The following is an 18,363-nucleotide window of genomic DNA, read 5'->3' as shown; positions in this document are numbered from 1 at the left end:
TTTCCTACCACAATCCAAAGATGTGAGAGTTAGGTAAATTGGCCATGCTAAATTGCCCATGGTGTTCAGGGATGTCTCGGTTAGATACATTAGTCAGGAGTGAACGTAGAGTAATAGGGAATGGGTTTGGGTGGGTTACTCTTCAGAGGGTCAGTGTGGATTGTTGGGCCAAAGGGCCCATTTCCACATTGTAGGGATTCTATAACTGAATGTAAGGAATCAAAACCTAGGGTAATAATTATTGTTCAGGCCCAGGATCACTGTTGTTTACTCAGCCACTCAGGAATCAAGAATTAGTTCAGTCACACTATAAAAGTAAACTTACTTACTGTGCCTACAGCACAGATCTCCAAAACATGTCATTATGATATGTAGCTTCACTCTCCATTCAACATTTTCAGATGATTTCACACAAATTAACCTCTCTATATAAAGAGCAGGAGCAGGTCTCACAGCTCCTACAGTCTGTTCTACCATAAGACCACGGTTGAGATAAGGAGAAATTTATTCAATCGAAAGACCTGAAACTTTCAAATTCTATACTCCAGGAGCCACAATCATTAACTGAGGAAAGGTACCAATAACTCAATCTTAAAACACTGATTTTTTACTCAGATTCTGACCTCTCAGTTTAGACTCTCCAACCTGAAAATATGCTCCCAGAGAGTCAAATCAGTCAAAGAGCATACACATAAATGAATGATTAGGACTGAACCACTTTACCCCTGTAACCTACTCCATCACTTGATAAGATCATTGTCAAATATTTCAATACCACAATCAAATCAATGACCTTGCCTCCACTGCTCTCTGGGGAAAATAATTTCACTAACTATTAGAAACATTCTCCATAGGACTGGGGGGCCTTTTAATTTCTGTGCTCATCTCAGATGAGAGACATCCTATTTGTAAAAGGGTCTCCTACTTCAGTTTCTCTCACGAGGGAATAAGTAGAACATAGAACAATACAGCACAGAACAGGCCCTTCAGCCCACGATGTTGTGCCAAACATTTGTCCTAACTTAAACACCCATCCATGTACCTATCCAATTGCCTCTTAAAGGTCACCAATGATTCTGACTCTGCCACTCCCACAGGCAGCACATTCCATGCCCCCACCACTCTCTGGGTAAAGATTGTTTCAGCAACCATCCTGACAAGTCCCTTTTGAATTATATATGTCTTAACAGACCATCTCTCATTCTTCCAAATCCCAAAGGGTAAAGGCCCAACCTGACCACAGCAACTTGGAAATGAATACACCTCAACTTCCACCATCTATCAGTCATATGAACACATTCTGAGCTGTTTCGAATGCAATTATGTCCTTTCTCAAATGAGACTGCCAAAACCTTATCAGAATTTTGCAGGAAGCCCTCTCAAAGATCAGATTCAGACTTCTAGGTTGCAAGCCAAAAATCCTGAGACTCTGGAGGTGACATCACTGGAAATAAAACATTAGTAATTGAGTTAAAACCCCAAGTTTAAAATCATGGCTTCCAAGCTCTCCTAAGGGGTACTAAATGATTAATCAACTACAAAACTTTACAAAACTCAAGTCAGATTCCAAACAGTTTACAGCTTTGTTCTCAGCGATGACTGAATTCTGTCAGACTTACAGTTGTCTCAGTGATGACCTTTTCCAGTGTGTTTAACTCCACTTCTGTGAAAATCTGATCAGCTTCCGGAATGAGTCGAGCACCCCTGAAGTCACAAAGGTAACAGACAGTAAGAATCTGGGAGAGAAACTTCACTCCTGCCCTGCTCCTGACTGTGTACACAGGCAAGCACACTAACTTCAAAGCCAACCATTTCAGATCCTAGAGATTATTCAGGGAATAGCTGAATAGAAGTGTTCTGATTCAACTTGCAGTCTGTGCCAAGTGAGTCCACCTCAGTTACCACCACTGGGGTGATAATAAGTAAACCATCAATCCCATCCACCTCCTGATGGCCCCCGAATACGTGGACTTAAGACTTAACCGCCACCAATCCCATCCACTTACTTAGTGGAGTAAGTCACTAATAATTGGGAGACAGGTTTGACGGTGTCTAGAGCCCATGGAACTGATCCCTTGCCAGTCACTGCTGCTGCCCTTTGAACCACCACTTATAAAGAGCAGTGAAAAGACCGATCAAACTTCTCAGCAGGAGTTGCTTGCCTTCACCATGGTACATACTTGAGGAAGATAGTGGAGTGATTGAGCATGCTATCCAGTGCAGCAAGGCGATCCGGCCACTTCCTCCTCTCTTCTACTTTGAAGAAGAGTTCTTTGCACATCTTCCGTAACTCAGAGAGCTTCGTTTTTAGTTCCTAAACACATCCAATACACATAATCACTTACAACACAAACCAAATGATTCAAGTGTTTGGATTTTATAGCCAGGCTCTATAAATAGTGGCAATACTAAATTACAAACTCATCAAGGTCCCCAGAGCCCAGTCTCAGAATATTATCACTGTCAGACTAAACAACACACTAAGTAACTCACTGCTTGATATGAATTTTATATAAAGCTTGGGCTGACATTGCAAACTCACATTTACCTGACTTTTTATTGCCTGCACTCGTGTAAATGTTTTCAATATTGCCTGTTCCTAGACTTGCTGTCCCCAGGATCAGAATAACAATTGCAGCCAAATAAAACAAGCTCAAACCTGCGTGCTGGCAGCATAACCATCCTCATCCAGCCAGTTTGAGACCTCGCTGAGTTTAGTCGAGATTTGGTCACGCTCATCTTGTGTTGAAACTGCCTGATACTCATCCTGGTACAGCTTGTCCTGAGGAACAGTAGTGTGAACATCAGGTTTAGAAAGCAAAGCCAGACATGGAATAATCTAAACTGCAAAGAAAAGCAGGGTCCTGCAGATTTTTACACTTCTCAGAGTGCCCAGTCTCTGCTCACAAGGTGAGAGCCAATTTGGAACTCTCCAGCCCAGTGACACAGAAAGGGAGCATAGCAGGCCATTAACTTGCTGGGTCAGTCACAGTTTTCCCCAGATCCCAAAAGATTATGCCCAAGCAATTAGACTTCTCTTCAACCAGAAGATTAAAATAGAAACACCTGTATTTCCGTAGCATCTTGCATAACTAAAGGATGTCCCAAAGCACTTGACAGCCAATTGAGTATTTTCTGAAGTGACACGATGTAGAAAATTCAACACAAACTTATTTAAATAGCAATGGGAAGAGGAGCAAATAGTTTGAGAGGGATAAATACTAACCACAGCACTGAAAGGTTCTCTGCTCTTCTTGGAAATGGTGCTATAGGATCTTTACATCCCTCCCTCCGATGAACTAAGACTCTGTCTCTCGAATGAGACATCAGGCCACGCAATCTCTCCATTAGTGCAGTGCCTCATTAGCTTCACTCTGGAGGGACTAACCTAGACTTTTGTACTCGACTCTCTGAATGGAAATTGAGCACACAATGTTCTCTGACTGAGGTGAACGTGAGTGGCAGAGTCACAAGGTAACATGACCTCAGTGATAGGGGTGTTGAGTTCTGTGGTTAGACATCGAAACTTAAATGACAATACAGAGAGGCCCCACCGGAAATAAAATTCAAACAATACTACAATTGCCACACTGACAACTGGGATGTGGTGTTTACTGCAGCTGGATCAGGTCTGTTCTATCAGTCTTGTGGTTATGCACACAACCGAGTATTTGGATTACAGAATTGTAACTACCACTCTCACAATGACTCAGATTCCAGTCAACACAACTGTTTGATAACAGTCCCAATTTTATCTTCCAGTAAGGCTTTTAATTATATAGCCTCTTCCCATATTACTACCGAACATTAGAACTATATACACAGAATACGGCACCAATATATCTCTCTCCATTCCGGCCTAAATTCTTAACTAGATCGTCCGTGAAGATTGCTGACAACTACACTCTGCAGTCATGTCTCAAACATTCAATAAAATTCCTTTAGAAAGTAAAAAGTATAGTTCAGCAATGGATAAACCTACAGTCTACCCCCCCCTACAATTTCAAACAGAACCCCCAACTACCTACAGACTGACGAAAACACGCTTTAAAAAAGGGTGGAAAAATAAGTTCTCTTTTTAAGGGTAAGATGCAGTACTGATGTTTACTGGATCGCTACAAAGCTTTCAGAAAAGTACATGCCTTTGCAGTGTATCACTGCACAACACCAAGACTGGCTGCATTGCAAAACTGTGACTACAACTGCACCAACTCTTGTGTGAAGGCAACAGATCTACACAGAGGGCAGCACATCCTTCAACCAGTACCAGTGTCCCTCGAAGTACATTCCAGCCTGTCCTTTTTACATACATTGCCAGCTTGAAGTGCACAGCATTCTCCTAACAAACCTCCTCAAGCTACAAGAGTTTGGAACTGAAGATCTGGTGGTGTTGGCCAGTAATCATCAGTTACCTCCAAAGATCTGATGTGCATATTGGACATTATAATTGGTCAGAATTACAAGTGATAGTATAGCTTACCTGTGTTTCAAAGATGAAAGCTTCTAATGAATTGGCCATCTTTTCATGCTCTTGTTTTTGGAGGTCTCTGTCTGTAAGATCCTGAAGCCTGGATGAAAACGTGGGAATGAATGAATGGCTGTTGAAGTACACACAGACAGCAAATGTCAAAACAGCTGAAGCCAGCATTGGGTCGGGTTTACTGGTAACTGTGGCCAGAGCTGGATAACTCTACTAATGGCAGGTTGCAACAAGACCCATCAAAGCACAAGTTCCCATACAGCACCCCTGATAACATTAAATCTAGCAAGTTGAGAAGATTTGTAGATCAGGTTGAGGTTCTGAATGTTGGTTTCCTTGCTGAGCTGGAAGGTTCATTTTCAGACGTTTCATCACCATGCTAGGTAACATCTTCAGTGAGCCTCCAGATGGAGCTTTGTCCTGAGGCTCACTGAAGATGTTATCTAGTATGGTGGCGAAATGTCTGAAAATGAATCTTCCAGCTCAGCAAGCAAACCTACATCTAGATCATTAAATCTAATTATCTTCTGAATAATCCCAATGCCTATCGCTGTCTTTAACTGAGAAAATGACTGAGAATATTTATGTGTGTGTAAAATCTAAAAATTGTCTCCCTCGCCTCCAAACGTTTCTCTGCCTCGCTAGAAGCAAGTTTAATCAATAAGCAGTTCTTACTTTTTTTGAGACTTGCTCATTTCCTCTTGTGACAGATCTGGCAGGTCCTGGATTTCCAATGCCACAGTCACATTCTCACTAATCTTCAGCCTTTTGGGTCCTTTTGGCTTTTTAACCTCCTCAGTTTTATTCGATTCTGGATCTTTCATGTCCGCTTTCCCAACATCCTCGACTTTTTTATCCTGCACACAAGTGGAATGAAACTATTAGGCTCTCACCAATACATTCATAGAATACAAAAGGATTTTAGAACAAATACAAAAGAACAGTACAGCACAGGAACAGGCCCTTCAGCTCCCCAAGAATACAGTGACACACAATACCTTTCTAAAGTAAAAAACCCTTTGCCTCAAATGGCCCGTATCCCTCTATTCCTCCAGTCAAGATGGCAGTGGATAGGACGCTCCACATGAAGCTCCTCTGCTCCCTCCGTTTATTTCTCATTTTCCCCGAGGTAGAGCGGGCTGGAGGCATGGCCAGAGTGGGGACGACTGTTAGACTGGGGACTGCTCGGGGAGATCAGCCACTTGCAAGCCTGGCCACACCATGTGTGGAAGCCCTCTGCACTGATCTACTGCAGGGCCTTTATGGAAAGGCTGTACTGCTTATCTTTTTAACTTTATTTCTCATAGTATAAGTTAGAAACAATGAATACCTGTAAGTAATGTACCCTTTCTCTTTTTTATTCCCTTTATTTCGCTAGTTTGTATTTAAGGTCTGTACCTCGGTAATTTGTAGTTAAGATGGTGCCATGTGGGGTGACATTGTAAACTTTTCACTGTATTCCTGTACTTCTGCACTCAAAATACACATGACAAGAAAGAATATTCTATTCCCTGCTTATTCATATACCTGTCAAGATGCCTCTTAAATGCTATTGTATTCACCTCCACTGATTCCTCTGGCAGCACATTCCAGACACTTGCCACCCTGTGTAAAACAAAACCTGGCTCTTACATGTCCTTTAAACTTGCTTTGACTGACCATTCTTATTAACCATGCCTTGCATAATTTTGTAAACTTCTATCATGGTGCCCCTCATCCTCTGACATTCAAATGAAAAACAAAGTTTGTCCAATCTCTCCTTCTAGCTAATACCCTCCAAACCAGGCAAGACTCAAGAAATGGAACAGTATTCACAGATTACCACATTTACACTTCCATACCAGAGTTTCGGGTGTCCCTGTTTTGGCCGTGTCCTCTCCTGGTTCAGGTTGATCTCCTTTCTCTTCATTAGGTTCTGCTTTGCTTTGCTCCTCAGACTTGCTGCTCTCCTCAGTGGGAATTCCCTTCTCTTTTGCAGTTTCTGGTTCTTCCTGATAGTCCTTCTCAGTTTTACTTGTAGCCTCCTCTTCATCCTGGAAAAAGGAAAAGAATTTTAGCATCAAGATATTTTCGAGCTCACATCCACACCTGGGGTCACCAGGAGTATTCATTCATTGCAACTGTCATCGACAGGGATACATGGGACTCAATCATCCCAATGCAGACAGGTTACTGAAACAGTAGCACACTGGTATTGGCCTGTTTCACACCCAAGCTGCAGACCAGCAAATAAATGCCTTGCTGCCTCATCCCTTCTTAAGTGTAATATACTTGCTTTCCTTGTGAGCAAATCTTATCATCATTGTCTTACAGCAGCAAATGCCCTATAGTGAGTGCCCTTTAACACAGCACACAACAAAATACAGGAAAAGCCAAAACATGCTGTACTGGATAAGCAACATCGCCCAACTACCCAAAACGGTGCCTGATTTCAGTGGTGACTTAACTCACTTCTTTTGCCTTCTTTTCCACCCCCCCCCCCCCCCCAAACACACAGGTCCGAGCACATCCGCAATGTTCTAGAAGACCAATTGCAGAACCTGGAGTGAGAATTAGCAGTCCAACACAGCCAGCATTGATCCAGCATTTACTCCAACCTTTCACTTTCCAGCTGATGTTATGGGTATTAAGTAGATTTTACTGATGTCATATTCTTTCTTAGCCTCAAGGAGCGGGAAACACAGATCTGAAATGAGACCAGAGGTCGCCTGGTCTGTTTCACTGTTCATTCCCAATGGACAGGACAGAGCGGGACTGAGTGAGACAGATAATGGTGGAGGCCAGAGTGAGTGACAAAAGGCAAAATAAGTGAAAACTTACCTGCACAGCTTCAGTCAAGTTCTCCTTCCCATCTGTTTCAGAGCTTCCACCTCCAAACAAACTAGAAATGGTGTTCCCGAGCTCTGCAGACAAAAGCAGAATATAAGAATCGATAAAAAACTGCACCCAGAAAGACGACTTTACCCAATAACAATGTGAAGTTATAATTAAAATTAAAAAAACAATTACAATATTTAACAAGCATCTGAATGTGTTTTTATGAATAGGAAGGGTTTAGAGGGATATTGGTAAAAACAATGACTGCAGATGCTGGAAACCAGATTCTGGATTAGTGGTGCTGGAAGAGCACTCCTGATGAAGGGCTTTTGCCAGAAACGTCGATTTCGCTGCTCCTTGAATGTTGCCTGAACTGCTGTGCTCTTCCAGCACCACTAATCCAGAATTAGAGGGATATTGGCCAAATGCTGGCAAATTGGACTAGATTTATTTAGGATATCTGGTCGTCGTGGTTCAGTTAGTCCAAAGGGTCTGATTCGGTGTTGTATATCTTTGACTGTATGACTAATTCTTCAAAAAGAGACGACAAGTCATGCATCCACCCAACCAGCCCACAACCTCACCGTGATTCCTCCCACAGTTTCAAAGGCAGCTACTTCCCTCCATGGGTGGCATGTATTGCCAGCCCTAGAACAGTAAAAGTCATCAAATGTCTTCACCTGCCCCACAGGTCTCTATCCTGCCCTTCCAACCTGTTACTGCACAGCAGTTGGAGGTACTGGAAGAGGTCACCAGATGGAAAATTATATTTCACTAGTTTAGGAATGCCACCTCAACTGAGACTAGTTAAATCAATACACTGAGCAACCAACCTACAACTCCCTAGTATTCATTGTTCAATGACTCACGGAATAGCGAGCTATTGGAAAGAAACAACACAGCAAGTTAGCAGAAACATACTGTCCTGTGCCACAAGATAGAGAGATTGTTTTCTCAGTGTGACATGGCCACATAGTGGCCCATTGCGTTTAGCAGGTGTAAGTTCTCTTTGGGTTTTGTGACAGGAGATTATTCACATAGTTGGTCAGCTTGCAGAACCACCTCTCAGTATGTTCAGAATCAACCATGTATTGTGGGATTGACATATTGTGTAAATCAGACTGGGGAAGGAGAACAGGGTTCCCTCCCTGAAGGACATCAATTAATTGGTTTCATTGGCAGCAGCAGAAAGTTGACAGATGTATTTAATATATTGCATGGTGAAATGTAAAAAAAAGTTGCTATTTATGCACTACATTTATGAACAGATCTATGGAACAAACACAAGAATATATTGGGATTTTAAAAAGGAAACCACTGGGACTATTAGAATGACATGCTGGATCATCAGCTCAGCACAGTGACAGTGAGGTAAGACAGTGACAACTTTCCCAAGGGTATGAGGTGGCAGGAAATAGTGGGACTGCTGAAATCCAGACTCCTGCAGGTAGCTAGATGAAACCTCTAACCATTAGTGTCCACAGGGAAAAAAAAAATTTGCAAAACTGAAAGCATTAAACTCTAATCACAGCTGCCATTCAGCAATGCAGACGATAACCCACTAACAGGTAGAGTCTACTCACTAGTCAGGGTGGATTCTTCCTCAGGTTCCCCATCCTGCACCCTCTCGAACACAGCTTCCACCTATAGCAAAAGGAATTCAAACACAGTTCAACTGAATAGTCTGAAGTGATTCATTTTAAATCATACAAATGAGCACTGTCCAGACTTTTAGACACATCTAGTCAATTGGGGGGTGCAGATATGGCTAGCTGCAGGTGATCAGTAAAAAAAAAAAAGATTAATTATGCTTGTGGAGTTTACACCGCATGGAGCATTGGGAGGCTGTGGCCTAATAGTATTATTGCTGGACTGTTAATGCAGAGAACCAGCTTAGGTTCTGGGGACCCAGGTTCAAATAACACTATGGCAGATGGCGGAATTTCAATTCAATACAAATTTGGATATAAGAATCTAGTGATGACCACAAATCCATAGCCAGTTGTCAGAAAAATCCATCTGGTTCACAAACTTCCATTAGGCAAAGAATCTGCCATCCTCACCTAGTCCATCCTACATATGATTTAATCAATGGGTTTACTCTTAAATGCCCTTTGGGCAATTGGGGATAGACAATAAAATGCTGGTCTAGCTAGCGACATTCTCATCCCACGAATGAATTTTTAAAAATGTAAATTGTAAGCTATTTATTAGATTTGTTGGTAAAAATGGTGAGCTGAATAGCAGAGCGTTGTTTTGCTTGTTGTGCTTAGATACAAACAGTGATGAAGCATCAGGAAATATATTTCAAAAAGTTCATTTACCTGTATTGCACGTCTAATAGGTCTTTAATGAAATTGGTACAAATGGTTACAACAATGATTGTAGCTGATCAGTGATTGTAGCTGATAGGGAAAACATGTTCCAAGTACAGTGTCATTACTGGAGTAATATGGTGTCTGCAGCAATCTTTCAAGCCCAGTGGAGAGCAGGAAGAGGGAAAAAAAAAGGACATCCTGGATTCCTGTTTTTTGACTACAATATGTCAAGTCAGGCTGGGAAATGTACGTTTTGTTATTAAGAAAAGGATCGTACCCAGCAGATGCCTGATATCAGGTGAGTGCAGGGGCAGTGATGAGCCATTAGCACCAGAGCAAGGAACATCCCTTTGGAGGCAGAAGAGAAGTCAAGCTTTTTGTCACTTGATTACAATCTCAGGAGGAAGCCAGAGAATATATTACTAACTGCAGTTGCACTCGATAACTTGGAAGATTTTGAACTAAACTCGAGTTAACGAGAAAACTGCTAGATATTGTCTGCCAGACTCGCATAAACAAAAGGACAAACAATGCAACTATTTCACCAAAATTACGACTATCTCTCTGGTTTCATATCCTCATTCTGTCCAGATCAGTATATTGAATAATTCAGAAGAAATTATGGATTAATCCATAGCAAACGCAACCTTCCCAGTTCAGGTGGGAGAACAGGAGATACGTGTAGACCAGTCAGCAGCTTCGTGTATACTCACTCTGTCCAGTGACAGTATTCCACTTTCGTCCATGTTAAAATGGGCCTTAATCCCTTTAGATTCGCTATCTGAATGCTTCTGAAAACTTGAACCGATGCCACTCAATTGAACCGTGCTCAAGTTTAATGATCCAAAGATACTGGAAAGAAAGGACAGTTAGATATTGAGACAAGCATGACTATCCAAAGCTCAAGTTGTGCATTGCAAGCTAACTGCATTATAGTTGCTTTACAACATCATATTGTAGTCAACCAGCAGTTAGTGTTTACAAGAAAGCTCAGTGCTGCTCACTCATGAGAATAAAACTCACAACTGGACTCAAAGTTCCCTATGGAAAACTCAACATTCTAACATTTCCTAGCAGCAGAGAGACAGAAAGGGAACAAGACACTTCACAATTTAGTAGAAGACTACAGACTGAGTTGCAGCTGTAAGCCACTGAACAGCATCAACTGTAATGATGAAGAGTCGCCACATAAAATGTAAACTCTTTCTTCCCATAGATACTGCCAGACTTGAGTTTCTCCAGCAATTGTGTTTTCATTTGAGATCACCAGCATCCACAGATCTTGGTTTTATTTTGTTCAACTAACAATTCGCCCCCAGCACCCCCAAAACCCCCAGTCTCATTACCTGAGATCACTGTCACTGAGGAAGTTCAAATCCCCATAATTCACAAAGAACTCAAAGTCATCGGAGTAGCGGTTGAAGGTGATCACTTTGCGTTGAGGATATGGAGACATTCTCTGGAATAGCACACGTTTGTTGTGTTTAATGCTTTTCACACCATCCTCTTCAATTGCTCGTGTAAATTCAACCTACCAAGACAAAAAGAAAAGCAGACAAAGACTCCTGTTAGCAAGATGATCCTTTGGATCATTAAAGAGTCTGAGCAACAAAACCCTAGTGGCACTCGCTGATGGATGCGGTTACAAAGCACATTCCAGCATGCATGTTTTCTGAGAAACAGGGCAAGTACGTTTCTCCAATGGGAAAGGTCTGGGAAGCAAATGAGATCACCCATTACTTTTCCCATACCTGTGTAGCAAATTTAATCGCTCCTTTTTCAATCAGCTATTCTTTTTCCCCTTTGCTTGGATATACATCCACTGGCTCCAGGACGCCCTATAATTCCTCTCAAGGGGCTGTTCCTCATATAGAGTCAGCTATTGTTGAAGAGTTAGCACTGGTACAATGGGCCAAAAGGCCATCTTCTGTGCTGTGATTTTCTATTTACATTCCTGAAGAAGGGCCTGTGCCCGAAACGTCGAATCTCCTGTTCCCTGGATGCTGCCTGACCTGCTGTGCTGTTCCAGCAATAAAGTTTCAACTTTGATCTCCAGCATCTGCAGACCTCACTTTCTCCTATTTGCAAATCAAGACAATATCATAATGACAACATCTCAATGTCAGAGGCCATCACTGTTTGCACTTTGAAATGGTGACAGATCAAGGGCAGGAAACCGGCCAAGTTTCTTGTAATTGATCAAACAGAGATCAGCTAACAGCACAGATTGAGCATAAAGTTTCCAGTCTGTACAGCTCAGTTTCACTGAATAAACTTATTCTGAACTTTAAAATAAAACCCCTAGGTCCTTTGGCCTACGACTGCAGCATGATAGCATTGAGATACTGATGGGATCTGAGACGGTTAATCTACTTGTTTAGAAGACCAGCTGGTCTTTCACTGGGTCAATGCCAAGTCACCTGGTTTGAGACCAGGTTACAGAGTTTATTTTGTTTAGAACCTTCAATGCTGGTACGTGATCCAACAAGGTACTTGCTGCACAGAAACAGGCCATGCAGCCCAATAAGACAATACCAGTGGTTGGGATCCACACAACACTCTTCTACTCCATTTAAACTCAGTTTCCTAACTTAACGCACATAGTCTCATTTTATTAAAATACATTTTCCATTTTCACACATTCTACGTATTTATTACTGCCTTTGGTTACAATCTTCAATGGTATTAGTCTTTAATTTGGTGGCTTCCACCAATCATATTTTTTCCACCAATCTTGAAACAATATTGATGCTTAACGAGAGGTTGTCCGATTATATTTTTATATACACACCACCTGGTCCTGCCCTTGCTATCCAATTCTTAACATTTTCTCCAAATTCATTCAAACTAATTGATATCTTCATCCATCTTATGTCTATGTATCAGAGTATATGTTGTCTTCCTTTACACCTCTTAAACCATCTCCAATAACCACAGGGTACCATATTTATCTTCATCATCTTAGTTTTACACTCAGATGACCCAGAAAATCTGCTTTTCCACTTGGTTTCTCAGCCTGCTGTACAAGATCTGAGCAGACTTCAGGCGTTTAATCACCAAATGAGACTAGTCTGAAAGTAAAGTGTAACGATGACAGCAATTTTACACAAACAGCAACTTCAGTAAAGGGATTTGATAGGTTGGCTGTGGAGAATAAACTTACTTCAAATACTCATACTTGGACTCATTCTCTAACTCTCAGAAGAGTTCACAATTTACAAACACTTGAAACAATAACATTGAGTGAGCGACAGAGTGAGACTTATAGATGTGCACACGGTCATAGTATGTTTACCTGAATGGGATAAATGGCTGCATCACGAATAAAGAAGGGCTTGACTTTGAAGGCTTTACTGAGAGCTGCAGCCTGATACACTGCTCCCATTGCTGCCGCCTCATCTGCATTTATATTCTTTCCCAACTCCTTCCTGCAAAAGGGAATTAAATCCACTTACTGAGAGACGCAGTGACAAACCAAAAATAAAAATCCAGTTGAACATTCTGCTCTGTAGTTAAAAGTTTATAGCAATAACGTTGCCATGAGCCTCATTTTGTAAAGGAGGAAAAATGCAGGTTCTGTTCTCATAACTGGTGTCATAGAGAGACAAGGTGTTACAACAAGGCCCTTTGACGCATGTCTGGGTTGGTCATTAAGCATCTATTTACTCTAAACCCATTTTCCAGCACCTAGTTCAAAGACTTTTCAAGTGCTCATATAATTATTTAAATTCTTTTGGTGTGTGAATACATTGCACCCGTGAGCTAGATAGAATTCAAAACTAAACTCAGGGTAAAAAAAGGTTAAGCAGTAACCTGAGAGAGGTACTGAACATTATAAAAGGATTTCAGTGGCCAACATATAAAAACATAAGAACCAAGGTCCATAACTGTTAGACAGTGTCTAAAATGGGGAAACATGCTACCACTGGGAGAAGTTCAGGCAAATGGTATTGATGCTTTTGAGGAGAGGCTAATGTTAAGAGGGTGAACAGAATCAAAGTTTATGTTGCCTAGATTAGATAAAGAGTAGCAGCAGGAGCATAAAGATCAGCACAGACAAAATAGGTGAAATAACTTTCTAAATACTTTGTATATTTGGTATCTACTTCAGAATGCCAGTTTTCCATTTGGAGGTAATTTCCCATTGAAGGTTTACCTTTTCCTTAACATCTTTGGTTGCACCAAGGCATGTATCATGCCTGTCTAAACCACAATGGAACAATTCTCACATTGACACTACCAACGTCAGGAACTTTTCTTATGGAATACAATAAGCACAAAGCCATTATCCCTTTCATAATAAGGGATGAAGGAGTTGCCAAAGAGTTATTTAGGATCATTAAAGAGGTGACAGGTTTTCTCCATATCCTACTTCGTCTAGTGGAGGATCCTGAAAAAAGGTGCAGAGTTAAAACCAGACCATATAGAACTGAATTCAGGAAGTACTTTTAATACAGAAAGTGTCACAGAAATCTGCAACCCTGGAGGTCCGTTTTTAAAACCAAGATAGACAGACTGGGCAGGGAACCAAGGAAGGCAGCTGGAATTAAGGTGGAAATCAGCCAAGATCAAAAGAATGGCAGAACAGGACTAAGGGGCTGAATGGCTTCCTCCTATTCCCAGAGATCGTCTCCTTAAAGCAACCGACATTCTTCATTCAGTTGAACACAAAAGCAAACACATAGATGCTCCAAGGTGAGCTGCACTAATTATTTCATAATTCTACAAGGGAAAACAATGTCCACATTTATCAACTAATGACTTCTGAGCTCAGTGATACCTCAGAGTCATAGTCATAAAGATGTACAGCATGGAAACAGACCCTTTGATCAAACTCATTTTATGCTGACCAGATATCCCAACCTCTCATCATATCGACTACAATCACATTTTCTCTGCCAATGATATACCTGGCAGAAAGCAATCAAATGCAAAGTTTACCCACTGGCAGGTCGGTTTCAGCATTAATGTCTATGCTTTGCAATGGATTTAAACTCAAATTGGAAGTAAATAGTAAACACCAATTTATCAATTAGAGAACGGTATATAACAAGATACTTTAATCCCAGATGGTGTGTATGAGTATATTACACAGTAAAAGCATAACTGGCAGTAGTGTGGCTGAGGCTGGAATATCTGATGACAATGGATTATATTATACAAAACTAGAACTCTTACTTTCCAATAGCTTTCAGCAAGAACTCCTGCACTTTGGGAACACGTGTTGCTCCGCCCACCAGGATCACATAATCAATGTCTTCCTGCAGGAAAAAAGTCACTTCACTGAATGAAATTTTTAAACCAACATTTTAAAAATTCAGTTGACGTATTAATTCATTAAGCACATGAGCACTTATTGCCCAGCACAGGAACAGGTCCTTCAGTCCACTATGTCTGTGCAGCAGACCACGATTCCATTCTAGACTAATCCCATCTGCCTGCACATGGTCCATATCCCTCTATTCCCTGCCTGTTCATGCATCTGTCTAAATGTCTTTTAAATGTTGCTAATGCATCTGCTTCTATTACCCAGTGTGTAAAAACCTTGTCTCTCACATCTCCTTTAAACTTTCGCTCTCTCACCTTAAACTTATTTCCCCCTAGTGTTTGCTATTTCCACTATCCACGCCTCTCAATTTAATACACTTTCATCAGGTCACCAAGCAGCCTTCGACACTCTGGCAAAAACAATCCAAATTTGTTCAACCTCTCCTTATAAATAATACATTCCAATCAAGGCAACATCCAGGTAAACCTCTTTTGCACCATCTCCAAAGCCTCAACATCCTTCCTAGCGTTGGGAACAGAACTGCATATAATGCTCCAAATGTGGTCTAAAGTTTTATGCAGCTGCACCATGACTTGCCAATTTTGAAACACAACATCCTGACTGATGAAGGGAAGCAAGCCGTATGCCTTCTTTACCCACCTTATCCACTTCGGTTGCCACTTTCAGGGAGTTATGGACTTGCACCCAAAGATCCCTCGAGATATCAATGCTCCAAAAGGGACCTGCCAGTTATTGTGTACTTTCCCCTTGCATTTGACCTCCCAAAGTGCATCACACACTTGTCCAGATCTAATTCTGTCTGCAATCTCTGACCAATTTTCCATCTACACCCTGCTGTATCTTTTGACAACTTTCTTCACTATCTACAACTCCTCCAATATTCATGTCTGCCAACTTACTATACAGATCACCTACATTTCCATCCAAATCATGACAGAGGTCCCAACACGGATCCTCACAAAAAGCCAGTCAAAGAAACACCATTCCACAACTTCCTGTCTATGGCCCCCAATTTGCATCCAACCTAACAACTCATTGCGGATTCCACTTGATGTAATCTTCTGGACCAGCCTACCATCAGCCACGTTGCCAAATGCCATATTTAGCCAATTTAGACACTTTCACTGTCTTGCCCTCAATCACATGGTCAAAAAACACAAGACCTCTCCCACACAAAACTACACTGACCATCCTTAATAAGTCCATTCTTTTACAAATGCAAGTAAACCCTCTCCCTAAGAATCTTCTCCAATAACTTCCCCATTACTGATCCAAGTCTGACCTGCCTATGAATGTTTGGATTATCCCTGCAGCTCTTAAACAAAAAGATTAAAATTGGCTATTCTTCAGTCTTCTGGGATCTCATCTGTGACTAAAGAGGATACAAACATCTGTGTCAAGGATACAGCAATCTCTTCCCTTATCTCCCTCCGTGCCCTGGGATAGATTCCATCAAACCAGAGGGATTTATCCACCTTAAAGCTTTTTCAAGACACACAGTACCTTCTCTTCCTTAATATTGACAAGTTCTGGAATATCAACATTTCCTTCCCTCATCGTAACAACCACATCCCTTTTCTTGGTGACTACGGATATGAAATACTTATTAAGAACCCCAACCACTTCCTCCGTCACAGTGCATAAATTCCTTCCTTTGCCCTCAAATGGACCTACCCTTTCCCAAGGTACCCTCTTGCTTCTAATATACCTATAAAATACCTTGGGATGATTCTTAATTTTACTTGCCAAAGACATTGGAGACCCTTTTCATCTTCTGAATTACTTGTGAAATTCTTTCTTGCTTCATTTGTATTCCTCAAGGCCTTTGTGTGATTTCAGTTTCCTAAACCTTAAACAGGATTCCTTCCTTTTTGGCTAAATTTTCAAAATCTATTATCCATGGTTCTGAATCTTGCTATTTTTAACCTCCATCTACACAGGCACATGCTGGTCCTGAACCCTGATCAACCTTTACAAGACTCCTACATGACAGATGGGAATTTACCCTCAAATAGCTGCCCCAATCTAATTTTGTCAGCTCCTGCCTAATATGGTTATAGTTAGCCTTCACCCAATTTAGCGCCTTCGCCCAATTTAGCACCTTCACCTGAGGATCAGTCTTATTCTTATCCCTACCCATGTTAAAACTTGTGGAACTATGATCACTGCTCTATGAAAATGCTCCCCACAATGAAACTTCGATCACCTGGCCAGGTTCATTCCCCAATAACAAGTCTAGCATGGCCTCTTCACTAGTTAGACTACCTACATATTGTTTCACGAAACCTGCCTGGGTGCGTCTAGAAAATTCTAGCCCATCCAAGCCCTTAGCACTAAAGACATCAATTCCTGATGAAGGGCTTTTGCCCAAAACCTCAATTTTCCTGCTCCTTGGATGCTGCCTGCCCTGCTGTGCTTTTCCAGCACCACTCTAATCTAAACTCTGGTTTCCAGCATCTGCAGTCCACACATTTGCGTATATCAATATCTCAGTCAATAATGCAGAAGCTAAAATCACCAACTACAACACCACCTTTTTCACATTTTTCCATGATCTGCTTACATATCTGTTCTTATATTGCCCATTAGCTATTGGGATTGCACTTTTATTCCTGAGCTCTACCCATATAGATTTGCTGGATGAACCCTCCAAGATGTCTTTTCTTAGTATAGCTATGATATTCTCCTTAATCAGTAATGCAATACTCTTTTACATATCTTTCTATCATGCCTTGTAATTGGGGGCAGGGGTGCTAAGGGTTCTGGAGGGTGGAAGAATCCTAGAACGTTGATGCAGTTAACAGTGAAGAAATTGCAACATATTTGCAAAGCAGAAAGGTGAGTGACTTGGAGGGAAACTTCAAGGCATTTTCAGGCATCTGTCCTTAGAGATGCTAACAGTGAAAGTTTTTTTGATATCACCTCCCAAACTTTCCAGATAAACAGCTGGTACTTGTACCGAATAAACTTACATCACATTGCTTCGAGCCAATGTATTCAACATAATCCCAGTACGGACAAACTAATCATGTCCTTGCTATGGTAATTATACAGCCAGGAGGCAAGAGGACAGCTTAAATACATAGGAGAAAGTGAGGACTGCCGATGCTGGAGATCAGAGCTTAAAAATGTGTTTGCTGGAAAAGCGCAGCAGGTCAGGCAGCATCAAAGGAGCAGGAGAATCGATGTTTCGGGCATAAGCCCTTCTTCAGGAATGAGGAGGGTGTGCCAAGCAGGCTAAGATAAAAGATAGGGAGGAGGGACTTGGGGGAGAGGCGTTGGGAATACGATAGGTGGAAGAAGGTTAAGGTGAGGGTGATAGGCCGGATAGGAGGTGGGGGCAGAGAGGTCGGGAAGAAGATTGCAGGTCAAGAAGGCGGTGCTGAGTCTGAGGGTTGGGACTCAGAAAAGATGGGGGGGAGGGGAAATGAGAAAGCTGGAGAAATCTGCATTCATCC

General features: G+C 41.6%; 1 protein-coding gene across 1 annotated transcript in view; it reads right to left on the bottom strand.

The window, feature by feature from the left end:
* hyou1 (hypoxia up-regulated 1) overlaps window positions 1–18,363 on the bottom strand; it is a 38,720-nt gene that overhangs the window by 5,226 nt on the left and 15,131 nt on the right. Inside the window, exons 11-22 of the mRNA XM_043677721.1 lie at window positions 14,794–14,876; window positions 12,911–13,043; window positions 10,962–11,146; window positions 10,329–10,467; window positions 8,881–8,941; window positions 7,301–7,383; window positions 6,322–6,513; window positions 5,156–5,337; window positions 4,481–4,568; window positions 2,660–2,782; window positions 2,181–2,314; window positions 1,620–1,704 (exon numbers count right to left, since the gene is read on the bottom strand). Of these exons, the coding sequence (XP_043533656.1) occupies window positions 1,620–1,704; window positions 2,181–2,314; window positions 2,660–2,782; window positions 4,481–4,568; window positions 5,156–5,337; window positions 6,322–6,513; window positions 7,301–7,383; window positions 8,881–8,941; window positions 10,329–10,467; window positions 10,962–11,146; window positions 12,911–13,043; window positions 14,794–14,876 (1,488 nt within the window). The remainder of the gene's footprint in view (window positions 1–1,619; window positions 1,705–2,180; window positions 2,315–2,659; window positions 2,783–4,480; window positions 4,569–5,155; window positions 5,338–6,321; window positions 6,514–7,300; window positions 7,384–8,880; window positions 8,942–10,328; window positions 10,468–10,961; window positions 11,147–12,910; window positions 13,044–14,793; window positions 14,877–18,363) is intronic.

Source organism: Chiloscyllium plagiosum, chromosome 36, assembly GCF_004010195.1.
Source record: "Chiloscyllium plagiosum isolate BGI_BamShark_2017 chromosome 36, ASM401019v2, whole genome shotgun sequence".
Taxonomy (NCBI): domain Eukaryota; kingdom Metazoa; phylum Chordata; class Chondrichthyes; order Orectolobiformes; family Hemiscylliidae; genus Chiloscyllium; species Chiloscyllium plagiosum.
This window is presented reverse-complemented; position numbering and strand designations above follow the sequence as displayed.